This window comes from Panthera onca, chromosome B2, assembly GCF_046562875.1.
Source record: "Panthera onca isolate mPanOnc1 chromosome B2, mPanOnc1 haplotype 2, whole genome shotgun sequence".
NCBI classification, from domain to species: Eukaryota; Metazoa; Chordata; class Mammalia; order Carnivora; family Felidae; genus Panthera; species Panthera onca.
The window spans coordinates 29,189,513-29,209,830 of record NC_138343.1 but is presented as its reverse complement, the minus strand read 5'-3'; the positions used below and the strand labels follow the sequence as shown (position 1 = coordinate 29,209,830).

At 45.1% G+C, this 20,318-nt stretch overlaps 1 protein-coding gene across 4 annotated transcripts; it reads left to right on the top strand.

Annotated features, from left to right (window-relative positions):
* Positions 1-26: 26 nt before the first annotated feature.
* PPP1R10 (protein phosphatase 1 regulatory subunit 10) lies at positions 27-19,228 on the top strand. 4 transcript variants are annotated; one of them, XM_078446705.1, is made up of 20 exons: positions 27-203; positions 743-3,429; positions 7,452-7,569; positions 8,254-8,340; positions 8,495-8,630; positions 9,872-9,923; positions 12,185-12,262; positions 12,644-12,817; positions 13,025-13,130; positions 13,243-13,355; positions 14,494-14,594; positions 14,850-14,997; positions 15,075-15,233; positions 15,335-15,581; positions 15,766-15,829; positions 15,930-16,124; positions 16,273-16,348; positions 16,597-16,710; positions 16,870-17,670; positions 17,966-19,228. In XM_078446705.1, exons 2-20 carry the CDS (start codon positions 3,411-3,413, stop codon positions 18,073-18,075), a joined length of 2,898 nt encoding a protein of 965 aa, XP_078302831.1. In that variant the 5' UTR covers positions 27-203; positions 743-3,410; the 3' UTR covers positions 18,076-19,228. The 4 variants fall into 4 exon arrangements, with proteins under 4 accessions (XP_078302831.1, XP_078302830.1, XP_060470976.1 ...); XM_078446704.1 differs by lacking the exon at positions 27-203 and adding an exon at positions 394-520; XM_060614993.2 differs by lacking the exon at positions 27-203 and having other exon boundaries at positions 530-1,265.
* The last annotated feature ends 1,090 nt before the right edge of the window (positions 19,229-20,318 follow it).

The following is a 20,318-nucleotide window of genomic DNA, read 5'->3' as shown; positions in this document are numbered from 1 at the left end:
AAGCGTAAAAGGGGGGGGCTATGGGGAGAAGCCAATTTCAACTGCGTCACAATTGAATTTGGCCTCAAAATTGCGTTTTTCCTAAACCAGTCATTACGATTCTTAGATCTCATACTAAGGGCTTGCGTTTTAAACAATTTTGAAGGGGATTTCGACCGACGTCTTCTCAATGCGCACGCGCCGGCCCGGTTCTACCAACCAGGGTGAGAAATGTTCTGGAGGACGGAAGTGGTGGAAGCAGAGGAAAGGGAGGTGCTAGGCTCTGCGGTCACGCGCTTGCCGGGGGGGCCAGGAAGGAGGCGGAAGAAGGTCCCGGGGGAGGAAGGGGCTGAGCGAAGGTGAAGGAAGGATAGCCAATCAGCTAGCGAGTTGTCTTTCGCGTTGGCCAATGAATTCATGCCTCGCGCACAATGTCTCGCGACAAGGGCGTTTCACTAGCATGTTTGGGCGCGTTGGGCGGCGTCCGGGTATAAAAGACTCCGCCCGAGCAGACAGCCGCCATTCTGGGGTTCGTTTAGAGGTAAGTTTGGGTGTTTTGTCGGTTGGAGGGTTAAGTTTTGTTGATTTTGTTGGACTGAGGAGGGGGTTAGGGATGGGTTCTGTGGAGGGTCATGGCTTATAAAAGGCGGCTGTGTTCGGGATGGGACCTGGATGTGATTGGAGACAACAGATATGGTACTTTGGGTGTTTAAAGCAGCCCGTATTGATTATATCTTTCTCCCTTGTGTTCCTTTTATCCTAGGTTTGAATTTTCTCGGAGAAAGACAGGCCGGCCACGAGGAAAAAAACAAGCCGCAGCAACATCTAAGCCCTTGAAAGGATCCTGAGAGAGGGGGGAAAGGGAAAACCGCAGCCACCAGCCCAACCACTTGTGTCTTCTGCCCCTTCCCACCTATCTTGCCCACCCCACCAGCCCACGCTGCATGGGACTTGCAATCTGTGGCCGAAGGACCGTCACCACATAACTTCAAAAATAATCAACCACCCACCCTTCCCAAACCCACCCAAATTCACTCATCCAGCGTTTACTTTTTTGAATCCACTCAGAACTTTTTTTCTACGACCCCCCCTCCCTAAATGGAGTTGGGTGGGGGGAAAATGAATACTGAGTTGGCCTTCGTTTTTTTAAGAGACTTTTTGATCCAATGAGGCCCCCCAAATAATTGAGTTTTGGGTCTTGGTTGGTTGTTTTATTTTTTTTCTCCAAAATTTGAGCCCCCTCCCCCCCTGAGCCCGAGGTGCTGACGTCGCAAAAAAATTGGATAGTAAGTGTCGAATTTTCCAAAACCAGCCTTGCAACAAGAAATCAACGTTTCCCGTTGTGAAACCAAAAATAATGAGAGGAAGAAATGAGACAATAGAACAAAATAGAGAACTGGAGAAGGACCAAGCCGGTCACTTAATCTCCATTAAAAAAGGGCCTTTGGTCTAAACAGTCTTGTTCTCTCTCCCCTGCCACCTACCTTCCTGCCCTGCTGCAGGCAAGGAAAGGGTGGAGGGAGGGCCAGCAAGTGAGGATTTTGATGGTTAACCCTTGGTAATCCAGCCAATTTCCAGACTGCCAAAGCCATAAGTGTTTGCTTTTTATAAGGAGGAATGGTTAACTTCCTCGTTAGCAGTCTTCAAAAGGGTTAATGAGCTCACATACAAAAGATGGTGGATCTTGTGGCCCAGAAGTCCCACTTCTTTGTGTGTGAGACAAGCAGGGCGCCTTTCAATTTGCCAGATTAATAAGCAATCTGTACATAAAGATTGCAGGGTAAGGAGATGGGCAGAGAAATAATAGCTGGCTATGACTTTAAATGATTGTTAAATCCTCTCAATTTTAATGTAATTTGCTTGGGATATATTTGTGTGGTTAAAATAGGTGGCAATCTAGGAATAAAGATTGCAAGACACTTAATTCAGTACAAAACTATAATCTTAGTGCCAGTACATACAAGATAATGGGGAGGTAAAGAATGTTTTTAATTGTTGCAGGTTGCGCAGGTTATTTAAGAGGAAAAAAGTGATTAACATTTTAACTTGATAACGTTTTGGTGGGTGGGAATACAGTCTAATAGGGGGTGGAAAGGTTGGGAAATGTGGAATTCAGGAGTATAATTTTAAAAGCCATTTAGTGCAATTGAATGCTAGCTTTCTAAAAGATTTGTGTCGTTAAAAGGAATTTTTTTCTTCCCTGCTTCAATATGGCGACTTTCCTTGTCCTTTTGTCTTCAAAGCGGTGTTGCAGGTTGTGTCTTGGCCCATTTTTCTCCTGTCCTCCCACCTCAACCCTATTTGTTGAGAGGGGTCCAAGTCCTCCCCCTTTCCCTTTATAGGGAGGATGGGGGTGGTCGATGGTAGCAGGTTGAACCTCAATTGCAAATTCAATTCTTCCCCACAGAAAAATGTTCTTTTAAATATTTTAATTGGTTTTATTTTCACAACTCTCTTACTCAAATTAGGTTAAAGACCATTCAGGGTGGGTGGCTGGTTTGGGGTATTTTACTGAGAAGGGTTGTTTTCTAATGTAACTAGCTGCCGGCAGAGCCGGAATAGCTTTTTTAAGTTTTCCTCTTCTCCATTACAAAATGGCGTCGTCCCTGCTTCTTTGTTGTTTTTTCTCCCCCTTTTGCCATCCAGAGCTTAGGGCCGCCCTAGAAACTTGGTCAAGGGGGAGGAGCAGCATGGAAAGGTGATGTAATCAGCTTTCTTCCTCTCCACCCTCTTGAAACTCCACCCCTGAGCAGATGCTTTCTGGACTCCCTGTGCACGCTGCTGCTAGACAGGAAAAGACATTTTCTGTATTTTCTTTAGAGTATCTTTTATATTCTTAAGAGGGAAAAGCTTATAGGGATTAGGTCTTGAAGTTGTCCATCTCCTGGGCAGCTCTAGTTTTTATATTTAACAATCAAAGCCTGTTGCTTTTATTTTCATCTTCCTTCACTCATCACAACAGCTTGGAAATTTTCCCCGCTTCAGTTGCCAGGGGTGGAAAACCAGTCAAACCAACTATACTTTAAGACTGGGAGCCTTCTGGTGGTGTGTGCATGTGTGTGTGTGTGTGTGAGCTGTGTGTATGTATGTATGTAGGTGTGGCGTGGTGCGGGGGATACTGGGGAAAGGAGAACTTGTGGAAGTGACTTGAATAGACAAGTGGGGCCTAATACTGAAATGTGCCCTTTCTGTCCAGGAACCAGTCCTTGGGCCTGCATTTGGTCGCTTTGTATAATGAGACGGGGGAGGGTGGGTACCTGAAGACTTCTTTTAAATCACCCTTATTCCCTTATCCCACCTCTGGGTTTGGGGATAAACTCTTTGTGTTCAGTGCTGTGTCACGTTCTCCAGTTGCTTAGCTCCTGTACATTGGTACTAGGATGAGAAGTGAATAGGAAAGGAAGCGGCAGTTGTAAACTCAAGGCAGGGGGATGCAAGCTACGGTGTCTGGTAAGCAAAACCTTTCTGGTATTACATTTCAAAACCTTCATTTCTTTTTTCCAAAGAGCCACCCTTTTTGAATTTCTTTTTCCTTCCCTTTAGAAAGAAATTCCTTAAAAACATTAATGGGAAAATAATGTCTTCATTTTTCAACTTGTGCAGTGCTTTAGCAGTTGGTGCATGTTCAAAGCCATGCCCTATCTGAGGGTGGTATTGGGTATCCTGTCCCTTATCTATCTTCCTCCAACTTTTTCAGTCAAATCTTTGTCCAACTCTCCATATACTTTTCATTTTTTAAAGTCCTGCCTTGAAGCGTGGAGTTTCTAGGCAAAATTGGAAAGCCCTTTTGAACACCTGTCCTATGGTGACTTGGTGAGACTTCAGGGCTAATTTTCTGTTGGGTACTGATTCTCAAATTAGTGCTAAAACTTCTGGATTGGGTGGGAGGGACTCTTCCACATGTCTATTGACCACAAGTTTTTTATCTTTTAAGCAGTTTGCCATGTGCCTCTGCAGCATACCTTCCTTGGGAGCTGAACATTCTACCCATTGGGGTTCCTGATCTCTAGTGAACAGGGGATTAATAAAGAAGATCTTCCTTAACATGGGAGATAGGGAAACCACATCCATCCAGAGAACCTTGGAGAACCTGATCCTTGTAGTTCGTGGCCAGAGTTATTTTCTGGGATACTTTGCTGGCAGGTGGGGGGTGATTTTACATCCTTACTGAAAGGCAAATAAGGTTTCCGGGAGATCACTGTATCAGGTTTTCAAAAGAAGTTTAAGGGGTAGGGCTTATGCTTAGGAGAGGTAAGACCTTGTACATCACCCAAGAGACCTAATTCAGTTCACTGAGTCCTATTAGGAAATACCTCAAACACCAAGGAAAGGAAGGGTGGGGGGAGTGTAAGAGGTCAAGTACAAAACATTTTCATTTCCAGAAGTGCTAAGACTTCTCTAAGTCAAGGTAAACTCAGACTCCTTCCTTGTTATGAGTGTTGTGATTGTATTTAGAAGGGCTCTGATTTGCATAGGGTTTTTGTCCTGAACCAATTAAGTTCTTTTTTCTTGGTGATGGGTATGGAATAATTTTCGCCAAGCTAGATATTTTTCACCTTGTTAACTGAGTAACCCTCAAGGAAAACTCATTTCAGAGGCAGGAGTTGGTGTCACTTAAGGACTTTTTAAATTTCTGGTAAGAAAGGTAGAAAATTTCCCAGTGCCTTGTGTCAGTAGTGCTCATCTCTGCTTGCAAATATCCTCCATAAGAAGGAATGCACAGCTTAGAAGAAGGTGGAGATAAGGCTGGGGTTATTTCCCTCTCCCCAGCCCTTCTTATTCTGTATGTTCTATCTTGGAGGAAATTAAAAGAGCAAACGTCATGCCCTAGATTATTTTTGGTTCCAGAAAGCTTCCTCAAGCATTCATTCCAAGCTCCAGATATGACTAGGTAATGTTGACACTTAGTTATTGCCCCTCCTTCCCTGTTCAACTCCTTTGCCTTTTCCACTGTAGGCCTGTGCCAGGAATTTAGGTTCTTCATTTCTTTCCACTTGAGTGCCTTGTAGCTTCTTTCAGAATGTACTGACTTTGAAGTAAGGAAATTTGGTTGTAAGACATTTGGAGTCCTTAATTTTAGTGAAAACTAATTTGCCTATAGGAAAACCATGAGAAAACCCATTTACATTTTCTCACAATTGGCACTTAGGAGACAAAACTTAGTTTTTGTTAATTATACTTCCAAATTATAAATAGGAATAACAATGGTGGAAACCTAATATTTAATATATCTGCTTTGTCTTCTAGCTTCCCCTGATTATTCTTGCTTTTTATGAATGGGAATGAAAAAGTTGTCCCTTGTACCCATTTCCAGCAGAAGGCACTGGACAGAATTTAGCTTTGCACTCATTGGTCTCTTTCCTGGGGATGGTTATTCTCTTCTCTCTCACCCTCTTAAGTGAAGGAACATTTGAGCTCAGGTGACACTTTTTTTGTTTCTGAAGGAAGTAGGGGGAGCAGTCCTGTTGATTTAGCTCGGACTTGGATATGCCAAAGGTAGTTCTCCAAGGCGATGTATATCCTACTCTTGGTTTGAATCATTGGGATCAGCTGTATTTGGCTGGAAGGGGTGTGGGGGGGTAGGTAGCACTGGTTTAAAGTGTTACTTAATTGAAGGTTTTTGTCAAATTGTGTATATTTTGGTTGATGAAATGTATTACTTTGGATTCACTCATTGCTTTTTTAGTCCCCAACAAATGGGAAGTCGGTCTATATATATCCCATTGTGTCTGTGTATCTCTTGGTATAGTAGTGTCTATGGATCACTTTATATGGTGTCTTACTACATGGGAAAAAATGCCTTTATCTCCATGTCTGTCTCTAAGAATCATCACATTTCAGTGGATTTGGCTCATGGGCTTCTAATCTTATCCAGTATTCTACTTCAGTGTTTTTTTCTCTGACCTCAGGTTCTACCTGTCTTTGTGGAGGTTCCAGGGCAGCAGCAACAACAGCACAGTTAACCCAGAGTTGCTCACCTCTCGGAATTTCTTACCTTATCTCCTCTCTATTCAGCCCACAGGTTATGATCTCAAGAACCAGCCTCTTCCCTGTTTCTGCTGCTTCTTCCTTAGGTTGTTAGGACCTATCTATTTAGAAATTTGTTGGCCTTTTTGTTGAGAGGACTAAAAGGTTGAGATTGTTATGCTTTTTGATTTGTCTGAGAACATACAGAACGAATTTATGTTATTTTATAAGAAACTTGTTCTCTTTCCTGCACAAAATTCAGTCATCGTTGTAAAACACTGATTTTCCCACCCTTCTGCTGAAATTCTGTCTGTTATCTGTACTAGAAGCAGGAGGCAAGAAGTAGTTCTTGCCTCCTTTCTACCCAATGTTAACCTTATATTCCAAATGCAAGTATTACTGAGGGGGCTTTCTTTTTTGGTTCTCAGAAGTTTATATTTAGAGGTATTGTGGATAAAAATCCCAATCAGAGCCACATTGATTCAAGATTATCTTGGGTTCTGGCCTAGAAATTGCTTCACACTTCATCCCATAACAGAGTTTAGCTTTTAATGAGCTCCTTTTCTAACCTGGTCTAAAGTAGCTACTTAAGAATTTAATGGCATTTTTCCAGCTTCTAGCTCTACTCCATTCTTTTTGCCTCTGTGGTTTCTAATTTCAGGCCTTTCTTGAAGATCTTGGATGGTGGTGTGATTTTGGAGAGGAGTAGTGCTCAGATTTGTGTCTTTGCTTTTGAAATCACAAAGCAGTCTTTCTCTTGACTTTAAAACAATAAAAACATGTACAGTATTTGGTTAATGAATGACAGTTCTATTTAAGACTGAGGAGTGCCAGCTTGATATCTTTTATGTCCATTTGTCTCCATTTCTGGGAGCTCCCCTCAACTCTCTTGAGGGAAAGTTTCTGTTACCAAGTTTTATATCACCTGCCATTTTAGCTGATTTTCTCCTGGTGCAAGCAGAGCTCATCCTACCACTTGAGGTGATTATGGCTAAATAAGACTAAGATAAAAAGGAACCGACTAATCTTAGAAGACATTTAGCCCTGTCCAAGATTTGCCCAGTTCTTATTAAACTACAGGTTTTTTTCAGGCCAAATTTATCAGCTGCTAAGTAGAAACAGGAACTAATTAAGCAAAAATGCCTTGGAATGTTGAGTGTTTTGTTACAGGCACTTGTTTTTTAGCCCTAATACAATTTAGTGAAGTTAGCTATCTAGAAGGGATGTAACTGGGAGGAAGAGAGAAAGGTGTACTGCCCAGTCCATTGTCTTCCCATTCAGTCCTGTATTAGTACCATGCTTAACTTGCCAGGGCTTTTTTTCTCAGTGGTGTGATGGTCTGTGTTGATTTTTTCATATCTAGAAAATGGTGAGAGTAGTTCAATATAGATTGAATAATTAGTCACAGAATTTTGTCACATATAGAAATGGAAGTTATTAGAGGGCATAGTGGGACTGTCCTTGCCACCCACTTATTCTGTGGGTTTGCTTTGTCCTTGTCTTAGAAACCTCGATCATGGGTTCGGGTCCCATAGATCCCAAAGAGCTTCTCAAGGGCCTGGATAGCTTCCTTAACCGAGATGGGGAAGTCAAGAGTGTGGATGGCATTTCCAAGATCTTCAGGTGAGTCTGCCTATCTTTGGATTCATTGTGAGTAGAAGATATTGTATGTTGTAATATAACCTTAAGTAAGGCAGACAGGAATGAGTGTTCTTGGAGGGGAAAGGGAGAGTCAGTGGGAATATGATTGGAATCCAATAATTTTAGAGTAAGTGATAGGAAAAGGTGATCCCTTGGTTCCTGGCCATAATGGAATTTGAATATTTGGATATCCACAGTCTTGAGGGAGTCACACTTTGGAAGGAAGGGAGCAGGGGAGCAGAATTTTTGGTTGTTTTAGGTCACATTCCTTATACCCAAAGTGTTATTTTCCCTCAGGAACCTTCCAGTTCCCCAGTGGAAGGGAAAGAACTAAACCAGTCCTGAACAGACTATGAACGGATGGCTGTTAGTGCTAGGTCTCTTGACCAGGAAGCAGAATCACGTGTGTCCTGTGTTAGAAGCAGTGATGCTTACCTCCCTGGATCAGAGACTTCAGTGTCTCCTGAATTGTCTTCCATCCTCTCATAGGTTTCCATTTCACTCTGGATCCATATCATCCTCCAAGAGGCTTGTGTGACCCTCCTACCCTGTAGCAAAGTCCCAAGTCATTAGGATTATTAATGCACTCCCACAGTTAGAGATGCTTCTGCTGAAAGAAGAGGCATTCTAGCTGCTCCATGTCTAACCTTAATTTCCCTCCTACAGTCTTATGAAGGAAGCACGAAAGATGGTGAGTCGATGCACTTACTTGAACATTCTCCTGCAGACCCAGTCACCAGAAATATTGGTCAAGTAAGTGGGGAGCTGGGCGGCTGAGATGGGAAGATGTTAGAAAGTGGGGGAGGTGAGGCCTGGGTTTCTAGATTATTGATGGGGGAGTAAGAGTGTGGGATGTGGCACTCCAAAACCTAGGAAGGTCATTACAGATTCTCCTACCTGCCTACAGGTTTATTGATGTTGGTGGCTACAAGCTTCTTAACAATTGGCTGACCTATTCAAAGACAACCAACAACATTCCCCTCTTGCAGCAAATTCTGCTGACCCTGCAGCACCTACCACTCACTGTGGACCACCTCAAGCAGGTACCTTAAGTCTTTACAACCCTAGTGCTTCCTTTTTGCATTAGCCTAACAGATAAAATACCCACAGTGGCACTGATGGCGTTGCAGTCTTGGGCCTGTGAAGGAGAGTGGTAGAAAAAAATAGGAATTTGGGGTACCTGGGTGACTCAGTTAAGTGTCCCGACTTCAACTCAGGTCATGATCCCAAGGTTCGTGGGTTCAAGCCCCGCGTCAGGCTCTGTGCTGACAGCTCAGAGCCTGGAGCCTGCTTTGGATTCTGTATCTCCCTCTCTCTCTACCCCTCCCCTGCTCATGCTCTGTCAAAAATAAATAAATGTTAAAAAAAAAAAAAATTGAAAAAGAAAAAATAGGAATTTAGTATCAGAAAACTAAATTTAATAGATGTGTGGTTGGGGCACTTCATATATTTGAGCCTTAGTTTTCTCATCCATTACTGGGGTTTTGTTTTTTTTAAGTGACGTGCCACGTTTTTTTTTTTTTTTAGGTTTTATTTATTTGAGAGAGAGAAAGTGCAAGTGGGGAAGGAACAGAGAGAGGGGGATAGAGAATCCCAAGCAGTCTCCGTGCTGCTAGGGCAGAGCCCAGTGTGGGGCTTGAACTCCTGAAACCACAAGATCACGAACTGAGCCGAAACCAAGAATCGGTTGCTTAACCAACTGAGCCGCCCAGGCACCCCTATTGTTGGTTGTTTTCAGGGTTAAGTATGAATATGTCTACAAAGGGGTGCCTGGGCGGCTCAGTCAGTTAAAGTGTCTAACTCATGGTTTCAGCTCAGGTCATGATCTCACAGTCAGTGAGTTCAAGCCCCATATCGGGCTTTGTGCTGTTAAGCCTCTTACTCTTGGTTTCAGCTCAGGTCATGATCTCACGCCTTGATGGGTTCAAGCCCTGCAACAGCAAGCCTGCTTGGGATTCTCTCTCTGTCCTCTGTCTCTCTGCCCCTCCCCGACTCATGCTGTCTGTCTGTTTCAAAATAAATAAACTTAAGGAAAAAAAAGAAATTGTGGCTGGAGCACCTGTCTGGCTCAGTCGGAAGAGTGTGTCACTCTTGATCTTGGAGTTATGGGTTCAAGCCCAAGCCCCACCCACATTGGGTATTTAAAAATACCCAATACTTAAAAATACTTAAAAATAAAATCTAAAAAAGAATAAAAGAAACTGTGGGTGAGTTTGTGCAGTTGTTAACTCTGAGAGGATTTATTTTCCTCCTGGCACTTAACTTTTCTCCCCATCTCTCATAGAACAACACCGCCAAACTGGTGAAGCAACTGAGCAAGTCAAGTGAGGATGAAGGTAGGGGCCAGTCCTTACTTTCTGTCACAGCCCTTCCTCATTACTTCTACTTAGTTAATGCCATGTCTCACTTCCATCCTTGAACTGTCCTGTCACTCCTTGCTACCTCACCTTGCTTTTCTCTTTCTTTTAAAAATTGAGCTTCTCTAACCTGTCCTCTTTTCCTGTTCTCAACTCTGAATGGGATTTGTCCATTTCTCTACTGTTGAATGTAAAACAAGACACCACACTTTAGAAGCTGATTCTTAATATCTCTTGGTGTAAAAGGTATACACTTAAAATTCTTTGGGGAAAATAGCATCATCCTAGAGAGTGTCATCATCACTCTGTTTTTCTAAATATAAAGCATATTCTGAGACTTTCAGTGTGTATTTTCTTAACAACAGATACACTATTTCTACCAGTAAACACCTTCCTTTAGGGCACGGACAGAATCCTGACTGCTGGAGTAGATAGATTATAGCTTTGGTGGCAACAGAGTCTTTCCTTTTCTAAGACAAAGCGTTGTGGACTCTTTGGCAAGGGCCACACAGTTCTGGCTTGAAGACAGAGCCTGGCTCCAGAAAGTTACAGCCTTTTCTTTAGTGGAAAAAAAAGGGGGTTATACCCAGGGTACAAACCACAAGCACAAGACACCAGTATCCCACAAGTGAGCAGTATTCTAGCAGAGCTAATCCCCTGATCAGAATACAGGCTTGCTCTTTTGGCTGAAGGGAATGGTGTGCTAGGTCCTTTTGAAAAGAGGCTTTGGTGGTTTGGGTGTGGAAGGAGCATGTAGACCTGGATAAGCCTATCTGAAGTTCCTTTAGCTATAGAGGAAAACACAGAAAACGTACAAAGATAAAGGGTTTAACTCACAGAATTGTTTCAGTGAAAGACCTTTTCTAGCTTTCTATTCTTTTAGCTGTATTAATTCTTGGTTTTTAAGCCCTTTAAATACTGAGCACTTCTGATTTGTGACATCACAAGTATCTTTAATAATAATTTGTAATGTAAAAATACATTACAGAAGATCCTTTTAAATCATTGCCCATCTCTTGTTTCTTCATTGTCGGGTATATTGTTCTCTGTTTTCCAGTTGGCTCAATTGTATGCTGCCACTTTTGAATATAGGTGTAATTCTTGTATAATTTCTTTGGATACTGTAATTTATATATTCCTTATAGACTGTAAAGTTTCATTAGACCATAATTTCATTTGGTCCAAAAAGGTTTATAATATCCCTGCATTGGGGATGCCTTGGGGTTCATGTTGCCTTAAGTATAGAAATTGCTGGTTTTGTGAATATTTGAAAAGTTAGGTTTTAATGTTTTAAACAATCTCATTATTAAGTGAGTCTGTAAGTGAAAGTGTTGGTAAGAGGAGGGGTGCCATAGATACGTTATTTGCCAAGTACAAAAGCCAAGAGCTGTAAAGGATTTTTTAAAGTTTATTTATTTTTGAGGGGGGGAGGGGCAGAGAGAGAGGAAGAGAAAGAATGCCAAGCAGGCTCAGTGCTCTGAGCATGGAGCCTGATAAGGGGCCTGATCTCACGAACTGTGAGATCATGACCTGAGCTGAAACCAAGAGTTGGATGCTTAACCAGCTGAGCCACCTGGGTCAGACTCTTGGTTTCGGCTCAAGCCATGATCTCACGGTTCCTGGGTTCCAGTCCCAAATCCAGCTCTGTGCTGGCAGCATGGAGCTTGTTTGGTATTCTCATATTCTCTCTCTCCTTCTTTCTGCCCCTCCCTTGCTCATGCTTGCTCTCTCTCAAACTTAAAAAAAAAAAAAAAAAAAAAAAAAGATGGATCTAAATCTGCCTCCTTTGAACTTTGTCTTTAGGCACAACACAAACTAATACTGGTTAGGGGAAGAGCATTGGCACTGGCTTCGTTCTGGTTTTCTAGCTTTCTCTTTCTCACTTTGTGAAGGAGGTTTAAAAATCTTTGGAATATAACAACCACATGAAGTATATATAAAACAACTGATGTAGTTTTTATAATATATTCTCTGTGTAATTGATGTTCATTCTCCCTCTTCCCCACCTCTGCCCCGCCTCCCCTCCCAGTGTTGAATTGGAATAGAAGACTGCTATATGATTCATCTTTCCATTTTGAAGAGTTTGGTTTTTCAGCCTATCCCATGTTTTTCTTAAAACTCTGAGTTACTTTTTTTGTTACACAGGTTTTCACAGTATATCTTTAAACATCTCTGTTTTCTGTTATTGGAAGAGTAATATTTTTAATTACTTAGGCATTTCCCCTTACTCTCACCTGTAGAGCTCCGGAAATTGGCTTCAGTCCTTGTCAGTGACTGGATGGCTGTCATCCGCTCCCAGAGCAGTACCCAGCCTGCTGGTAAGCTCCTTAGTCTTTTATCCCTTGTATTTATTTCTTTCCCACTGGGACATGGCTTTCAGTACCTTTAGCCTGCTTCATCTCTGAGTCTTTCTCTTTAAGTAAAGTCCTTTTCTGCTTTGTTTTTGTTTTTTTTTTTTAATTTTTTTTTTTTTTTAACGTTTATTTATTTTTGAGATGGAGAGAGACAGCATGAACAGGGGAGGGGCAGAGAGAGAGGGAGACACAGAATCTGAAACAGGCTCCAGGCTCTGAGCTGTCAGCACAGAGCCTGACGCGGGGCTCGAACTCACGGAGTGTGAGATCATGACCTGAGCTGAAGTCAGACGCTTAACCGACCAAGCTACCCAGGCGCCCCTCTGCTTTGTTTTTTAACAACAGAGAAAGATAAAAAAAAACGTAAAGAAGAGGGGAAGAGTCGAACCACCCCTCCTGAGCGACCCTTGACTGAGGTGAAGGCTGAGACCCGGGCTGAGGAGGCCCCAGAGAAGAAGAAGGAGAAGCCCAAGTCTCTACGAACCACAGCACCCAGTCATGCCAAGTTCCGTTCCACTGGTAGGGCTGTTGACCAGTCTTGGGACAGTCTGTGGGCGGATGCATACCTAGGGTCTTGTGGTGGAATAGCCGATTTATGAAACGGCACACACATGGAAGAGGGAAGACTAGTGGGTGAAGCTTGGACTGGATGAAGATTTGGGGTTGGACCAGGGAAGAAGAGTTAAGAGAGTTCAACCCCAATATCGTGTTTTTTCCTTCCGCCAGGGCTAGAGCTGGAGACCCCATCTTTGGTGCCTGTGAAGAAGAATGCCAGTGCAGTGGTGGTTTCTGACAAGTACAACCTTAAACCCATCCCCCTCAAGCGTCAGAGGTATGGACCACATCCTGGGTTTCTGCGTGGGTTATGTCTGTGGACACGAGGGAGAAAGAAGGGGCAAGTCATGGTGAATCAGAGATGTTGTTGACCATTCCTCTTCTGACAGCACCACAGTTGCTCCAGGAGATGCTGCCCCCCCTGCAGAGAAGAAATACAAGCCACTGAACACCACACCCAATGCCACCAAAGAGATCAAAGTGAAGATCATCCCACCACAGCGTGAGTCTAAAGTGAAGGAATATACTTGGAATTGGGAACAAACCCTTTTCATGGGAATGATTGTTGGGGGGTAGGTAGGGGATTGATTTCTTCATGTCCTAAGTGTGTGTGTGTCTTAATTTTTGCACTTCTGGAGCTCCCCTTTCATAGGATTACTTAGGGGTACTTTTAGAGATGGTATTGGGAGGTATGTGACTGGTTAGGAGCACTCCCAGCTGCAGGATATTCTGTCATGTCAATGGGGGCTGGCTTCTTCAGTTATCTGAGCTCTAATTCATACTTAAAGCTACAAATTGTTTGCCTTTAAAAGAAAGAAAGAATAGGGGTGCCCAGCTGGCTCAGTTGGAGGAGCATGCAATTCTTGATCTCCAGGTCATGAGTTTGAGCCCTGCATTGGGTATAGAGATTACGTAAGATAAAAATAAAATTTTTTAATAAATTTTTCATAAATTTTATAAAAATAAAAAATTTTTTTAGTAAGAATAACAAGCATTTCTTATATGAATCCAGCATATGCTTCCTGGCACCTTGAACTTATTATGTCCTAAGTTTTGTTGTTTGTCTTGTTTTGTTTTTAATCCTTTTCTTTTTTTTTCATTACTACTATTATTTTTTAAAAGTTTATTTTGAGGGGCGCCTGGGTGGTTTAGTTGATTTAAATATCTGACTTTGACTCAGGTCATGATCGAGGCTCAGGTCACGTGAGCTCGAGGCCTGTGTCAGGCTGTGTGCTGACAGCTCAGAGTCTGGAGCCTGCTTCAGATTCTGTGTCTCCCTGTCTCTCTGCCCCTCCCCTGCTCACGTTCTGTCTCTCTTTCTCAAAAATAAATAAACATTAAAAAAAAAAAACTCCATGAAAGTTTATTTTGAGAGAGAGAGAGTGCATGCATGGGGAAGGGGCAGAGAGAAAGGGGAAGAGAATCCCAAGCAGGCTCTGCACTGTCAGCACAGAGCCCTATGTGGGGCCTGAACCTGAGCCAAAGTGGGACTCTTAAATGACGGAGTCACGTAGGCAGCCCTTATGATGTCCTAAGTTGGAGTAGGGTCTCCATTGGCCCATTTTCTGCCCAGATTTGTGTATAGGAATAGAATTGTGAAAGAGTCTAATGATTCCATGTTATGCTTTTTCCTTTTATAGCTATGGAGGGCCTGGGCTTTCTGGATGCGCTCAATTCAGCCCCTGTTCCAGGCATCAAAATTAAGAAGAAGAAGAAGGTGTTGTCACCTACAGCTGCCAAGGTATGAGCCCTGGGCAGTAGGTGTCAGTGACAGGATGTCAAAAGTAAAGTAGAAGGAAGGGAAGGGTTTAGCAGGTAGGGGTGGTTAGGACAACAAGATGTAGGCTGGGGTGCGGGTGGGAGGTTGGCAATGTGAGAGACAAAGTCTTCCTTTATAGGAACTCATGGGAGATTCTGTCTAGGACCATGGACTAATTGCCTTACCTTAACTTTGGCTTTCTTATCAGCTCATTAACTTCTTTTTCTTTCATTATAGCCAAGCCCATTTGAAGGGAAAACGAGCACAGAACCAAGCACAGCCAAGCCTTCTTCCCCAGAACCAGCACCTCCTTGTGAGCCTATGGACACAGACCGCCCAGGAACCCCAGTTCCCCCTGTTGAAGTCCCAGAGCTCATGGATACAGGTAAGTCTAGAAATTGGTTCAGATTTGGGGGTTTTCTGAAAGAAAGGGCCTGCGTCTAAAACCTCTTTTGCTTACAGCTTCTTTAGAGCCAGGAGCACTGGATGCAAAGCCAGTGGAGAGTCCTGGAGATCCTAGCCAGCTGACCCGGAAAGGCAGGAAGAGGAAGACTGTGACATGGCCTGAGGAGGGCAAACTGAGAGAATATTTCTATTTTGAACTGGATGAAACTGAACGAGGTTAGCGTGTGTAGATTCCTGTATAGTAGGTGGGTACAGAGAGTTCAAAAAGGACGTGGTTGTACTTACTTTTGCTCTTGTTTTTTTCTCCTTGCCAATAGTAAATGTGAATAAGATCAAGGACTTTGGTGAGGCAGCTAAACGAGAGATACTGTCAGACCGACATGCGTTTGAGACGGCCCGTCGTCTGAGCCATGACAATATGGAGGAGAAGGTGCCCTGGGTGTGCCCGCGACCCCTGGTTCTACCCTCACCTCTTGTCACCCCTGGAAGCAATAGCCAGGAGCGATATATCCAGGCTGAGAGGGAGAAAGGAATCCTTCAGGAGCTCTTCCTGAACAAGGAAAGGTGAGCAGAACAGGGTTTACGCTCTAGGCATGAACCATATCCGTATTAAGTGCTTGGACTGCTGAGGGGAACATGCGCTCTGGGGTAATTCAGAAGGGGGTGTAGGCTAGGAGGGAATGTGAGAGCTTGAATAAATAATTTGACTATCTTTTTTTTCCCTTATTACCTGTGATATTCCTAATAGTCCTCATGAGCCTGATCCTGAGCCCTATGATCCTGTACCCCCGAAGCTCATCCCCCTAGATGAGGTGAGCGAATGCTATGTGGCAATGGAGACTGTGATTGATTTTAATGTGTCTTTCACATTTCATTTCCATTTCAAATGGAATTGTTCTCCTGTTCTTGCAGGAGTGTTCTATGGATGAGACCCCATATATTGAGACCCTGGAACCCGGGGGAGCTGGTGGCTCACCTGATGGGGCAGGTGGCTCCAAGTTGCCTCCTGTCCTAGCCAATCTCATGGGAAGCATGGGTGCTGGAAAGAGCCCCCAGGGTCCTGGAGGAGGGGGCATCAATGTCCAAGAGATCCTCACCTCCATCATGGTAAGAGTCCACCTTCCTCATTTCCATTTTCTCTGGAATCTGCTTGTCTTTTTACGCTAATACTCATCTTCTCACTTACCCCCTCATCTGCCTCTCTTTTCTCTGCCAGTTGTTAACCTTGCTCTCTATTCACCTTGCCTCCTCACAGGGTAGCCCAAATAGTCATCCCTCAGAGGAACTGCTAAAGCAACCAGACTATTCAGACAAGATCAAGCAGATGCTGGGTAATCACCAGGGCCAGCCCTGGGGCCTGGGGGGAGAAAGCCTACTTTGGGGTGTGGGGAGCAGGGTTCACAGACAGTGGTGAGCCAGGGGTATTGCTGCTAGATGGGGAGGGGAAGACTGGATAGAGCATTGCTCTGCCAAGTTGGTCTGAGAGGGCCAGAGGGGCATACCTAAGTAGGAAGTCATGCCACTCTTCTAGAATCCTCTTGCTGACTGTTCTCTTTTTTTTTTTTTTTTAAATTAATAGTGCCACATGGATTATTAGGCCCTGGTCCAATAGCCAATGGTTTCCCACCAGGAGGCCCTGGTGGCCCCAAGGCCATGCAGCACTTCCCCCCTGGACCTGGGGGACCTATGCCAGGTAGGTGGTAAACGAGAGGTTGGAATGGGTTTACCTGCTTGATTTTGGTATGGTAATAGTGTAGGTTGACCAAAAGGTGGGAGGAGATAGTTTAGGCTGGGAGAGGCTGTCCCTGAGTGTAACAGGTAACTGTTGCTGTTTCTGTTTTCCCCCTAACAGGTCCTCACGGAGGCCCCGGTGGGCCAGTGGGTCCACGTCTCTTGGGTCCCCCACCCCCTCCACGAGGGGGTGATCCCTTCTGGGATGGCCCGGGTGACCCCATGCGGGGTGGCCCAATGCGGGGGGGTCCAGGACCAGGTCCTGGACCGTACCATAGAGGCCGTGGTGGCCGAGGAGGAAATGAACCTCCTCCTCCTCCTCCCTTCCGAGGGGCCAGAGGAGGTCGCTCTGGAGGAGGACCCCCAAATGGAAGAGGGGGCCCTGGTGGGGGCATGGTTGGAGGTGGTGGGCATCGTCCTCATGAAGGCCCTGGTGGGGGCATGAGCAGCAGCAGTGGCCATCGTCCCCATGAAGGCCCTGGCAGTGTCATGGGTGGTGGGCATCGCCCCCACGAAGGCCCTGGTGGTAGCATGGGTGGAGGTGGGGGACATCGTCCCCATGAAGGCCCTGGCGGTGGCATGGGCAGTGGCAGTGGACATCGTCCCCATGAAGGCCCTGGCAGTGGCATGGGCGGAGGCAGTGGACATCGTCCCCATGAAGGCCCTGGTGGAGGCATGGGTGCTGGTGGCGGACATCGCCCCCATGAAGGCCCTGGTGGGAGCATGGGTGGAAGCAGTGGACATCGCCCCCATGAAGGTCCTGGACATGGAGGGCCCCATGGCCACCGGCCTCATGATGTCCCTGGTCACCGAGGCCATGACCATCGAGGGCCACCGCCTCATGAGCACCGTGGCCATGATGGCCCTGGCCATGGAGGAGGGGGCCACCGAGGGCATGATGGAGGCCACAGCCATGGAGGAGGTGAGAATAGTTCCTGCTCCCTGTATGGTTTTTGGTGTTCCATACAAGTTGTTGGGGGAGCATTAGTACCCCAGGTGTGCTAGGCCAAACATGAGGTCACCTCATTCTCAGCATGCATTCAGTTCCTACCCTTTGCCCTTCCCCCAAATCCATAAGATTCCAGGTCTCCCTGAAAGAGAAGTTTTCAGGATGCTGTGGATGGGGTGGGGGTGGGGGTGGGAGGAAGTGGGGGTGAGGGTGGCATTGACCTCTGTCTGCCGTTTTTTATCTAACCATTCCACCGTCATTTCCACAGACATGTCAAACCGCCCTGTTTGCCGACATTTCATGATGAAGGGCAACTGCCGCTATGAGAACAACTGTGCCTTCTACCACCCGGGTGTCAACGGGCCCCCTCTGCCCTAGGGACCACCTCCTCTGCCCCACCCACACACACCCCTGTGGACTGCAGCCTTGCTCCTTCTACCCTGTTATGGCTTCTGTGAGGCCCACTTTTCCCCTTTCCCCAGCTGATGAGGAGCCGGCCCCCTCAGTTCCCACCTGCTTGGGTTTCTGGGGGTTTTCGATCACTGGTGCGTATTGATGTACATATTTTCCTCCAGTCTGGGGAGGAGAGACTGGATACATTCTGTACCCTGGACTGCTGAAGAGAAGACCCAGTTGGCTTCATTTTTTGAGGAGATTTGCCCTATAACCCCAAATCCCTTTCCAGTATTGCCCTTAATGCCTGAGAACCTAAAGCTGGTTATCCTGGAGAACACCTCTAACTCTCCTATTGTGGGTCCTCCACATGCACACAGAACTGACATGGGATCAGCTGCACTTATGAAATCATCCCAGCCAAGTTCATTATTCCTCATGGGGGTGGGGAGATGGTAAAAGGGGTATTATATATCCCACTGCACTGAGAGGGCTCAATTAGGCTGGATTTGAGTTCTGGAAAATATCATCCCCACTTCTGCCCTGACACAGGCTTTACATTGAGTCCTTTCTCAAGACTTTGCAACCTTCTGTGAACACCCAAGTCTGTATCATGGGTCTGTTAGGTTCAGTGATGGCCAATTCACATCTGCATCCAGTGGAAGTTTTAGCTGGTATAGGTAAGGCTGCTGGTGTTGGTCCACCCTTGCCTACAACTCATTCTGGAAACTTTGTAAAACACTTCAGTGAGACCAGCTTTTCATCAACTTGCCCAGCACGCTGGGCCTGACAGTCACACTACATGCACTGCCTTCAGGAGTTGGCGCACTCTTTGCCCCCACCTGGAACCTTGTTGGTGTGAGGCCTCTGGCTCCCTTGCCCTGTCAGCCACCTCTGAATCCCACCAGGTGCCTTCCTGGGTGGGTGCAACAAGCTGACTTGCCCTTCCCCAGCCCTCTCCTTCACATGTCTCGGCATCAGTTGTTTTCTGTGAAAACAGTGGATTGGTTGGCTTTTGTGCAGGGTCTTGGGTTAGAGCCACAATGGATTTGAGGGATGAGTATTTTCTTTTTTTCTTTTGGTTTTGTATATTTTGTACATTAATAATAAACAGTGGAAAGAGAAGCAGCTTATTTAACCCCTAGTGTGTTTGGGCTCTTTGTTTAAAACCCAGCCATTATCTGCTGTTTGAGGTACATTAGGACAAACATTTGTGGAGTGTGTTTTCAGTTCTTGAGCTAACATTTATTCTGTGAGGTCAGTGTTGGTATTAAGTGAAACACTTAAGGAATATTTTGAACATAAAACACCCATAGGTACAGAGTAAATCCCATGGGTCAACATTCTTTGAGTAAGCATTGGGACCTAGGGGAACACAGCTTTTCACAGATTGCTGGAGCTACAGATGGTGTAGGTGGACATTCACTTCAACATCCCTGTGGAGTTGCTTAGGGAAGGAATTTAAGTGAGGGTGGGTGAAAGGAGGAAAAGCTGGTGGCTCCTATTAAGAGCAGTTCCAGTGGAGAAAGTGAAGAAAAGCAGAAAATGTACGCTCCTCCTCCCCCAAGAAGTGTCTTTGCAAAATAGAGGTCACTATACTAAGGCTGCTGCTAGATGATCCTGGATTTTTTTTTTTTAATTATTTTTTAGAGAGTGCATGAGCAGGGGAGGGGCTGAGGAGAGAGGGAGACAGAGGATCCAAAGCGGGCCCTGTGCCAAGAGTGGAGAGCCTGATGTGGGGGTTGAACTTGAACTATGAGATCATGACCTGAGTCAAAGTCAGATGCCCACCCAACTGAGCCACCAAGGTGTCCTGATGATGCAGGATTCTTAAGGGCAAGTATTGAGAGCCTAGTTGATGGAGTAAGATTCTTGGGGAGACAGGTCTTAGAGATCAGAACATAGGATTACTACAAATAATAAGTTTTGCTAATTTTGAAATGGGAAATTAGAATTATAGTGCATTTTGAGGAGGAAGGTGGGGATATTGGGGCATGGGTTAAGAACAGTGGTCTTCAGGAGCACCTAGCTGGCTCAGTAGAGCATGTGGCTCTGGATCTCTAGGTCATGAGTTTGAGCCCCATGTTGGGCATAGAGATTTCAGAGAAAGCAGCTCGTTTTGGGGCACCTGGCTGGCTCAGTACAGCATGCAACTTGATCTCGGGGTTGAGCCCCACACTGGGCACAGATTAAAAAATTTTTTTTTAAAAAGGAACAGTTTTCAACCT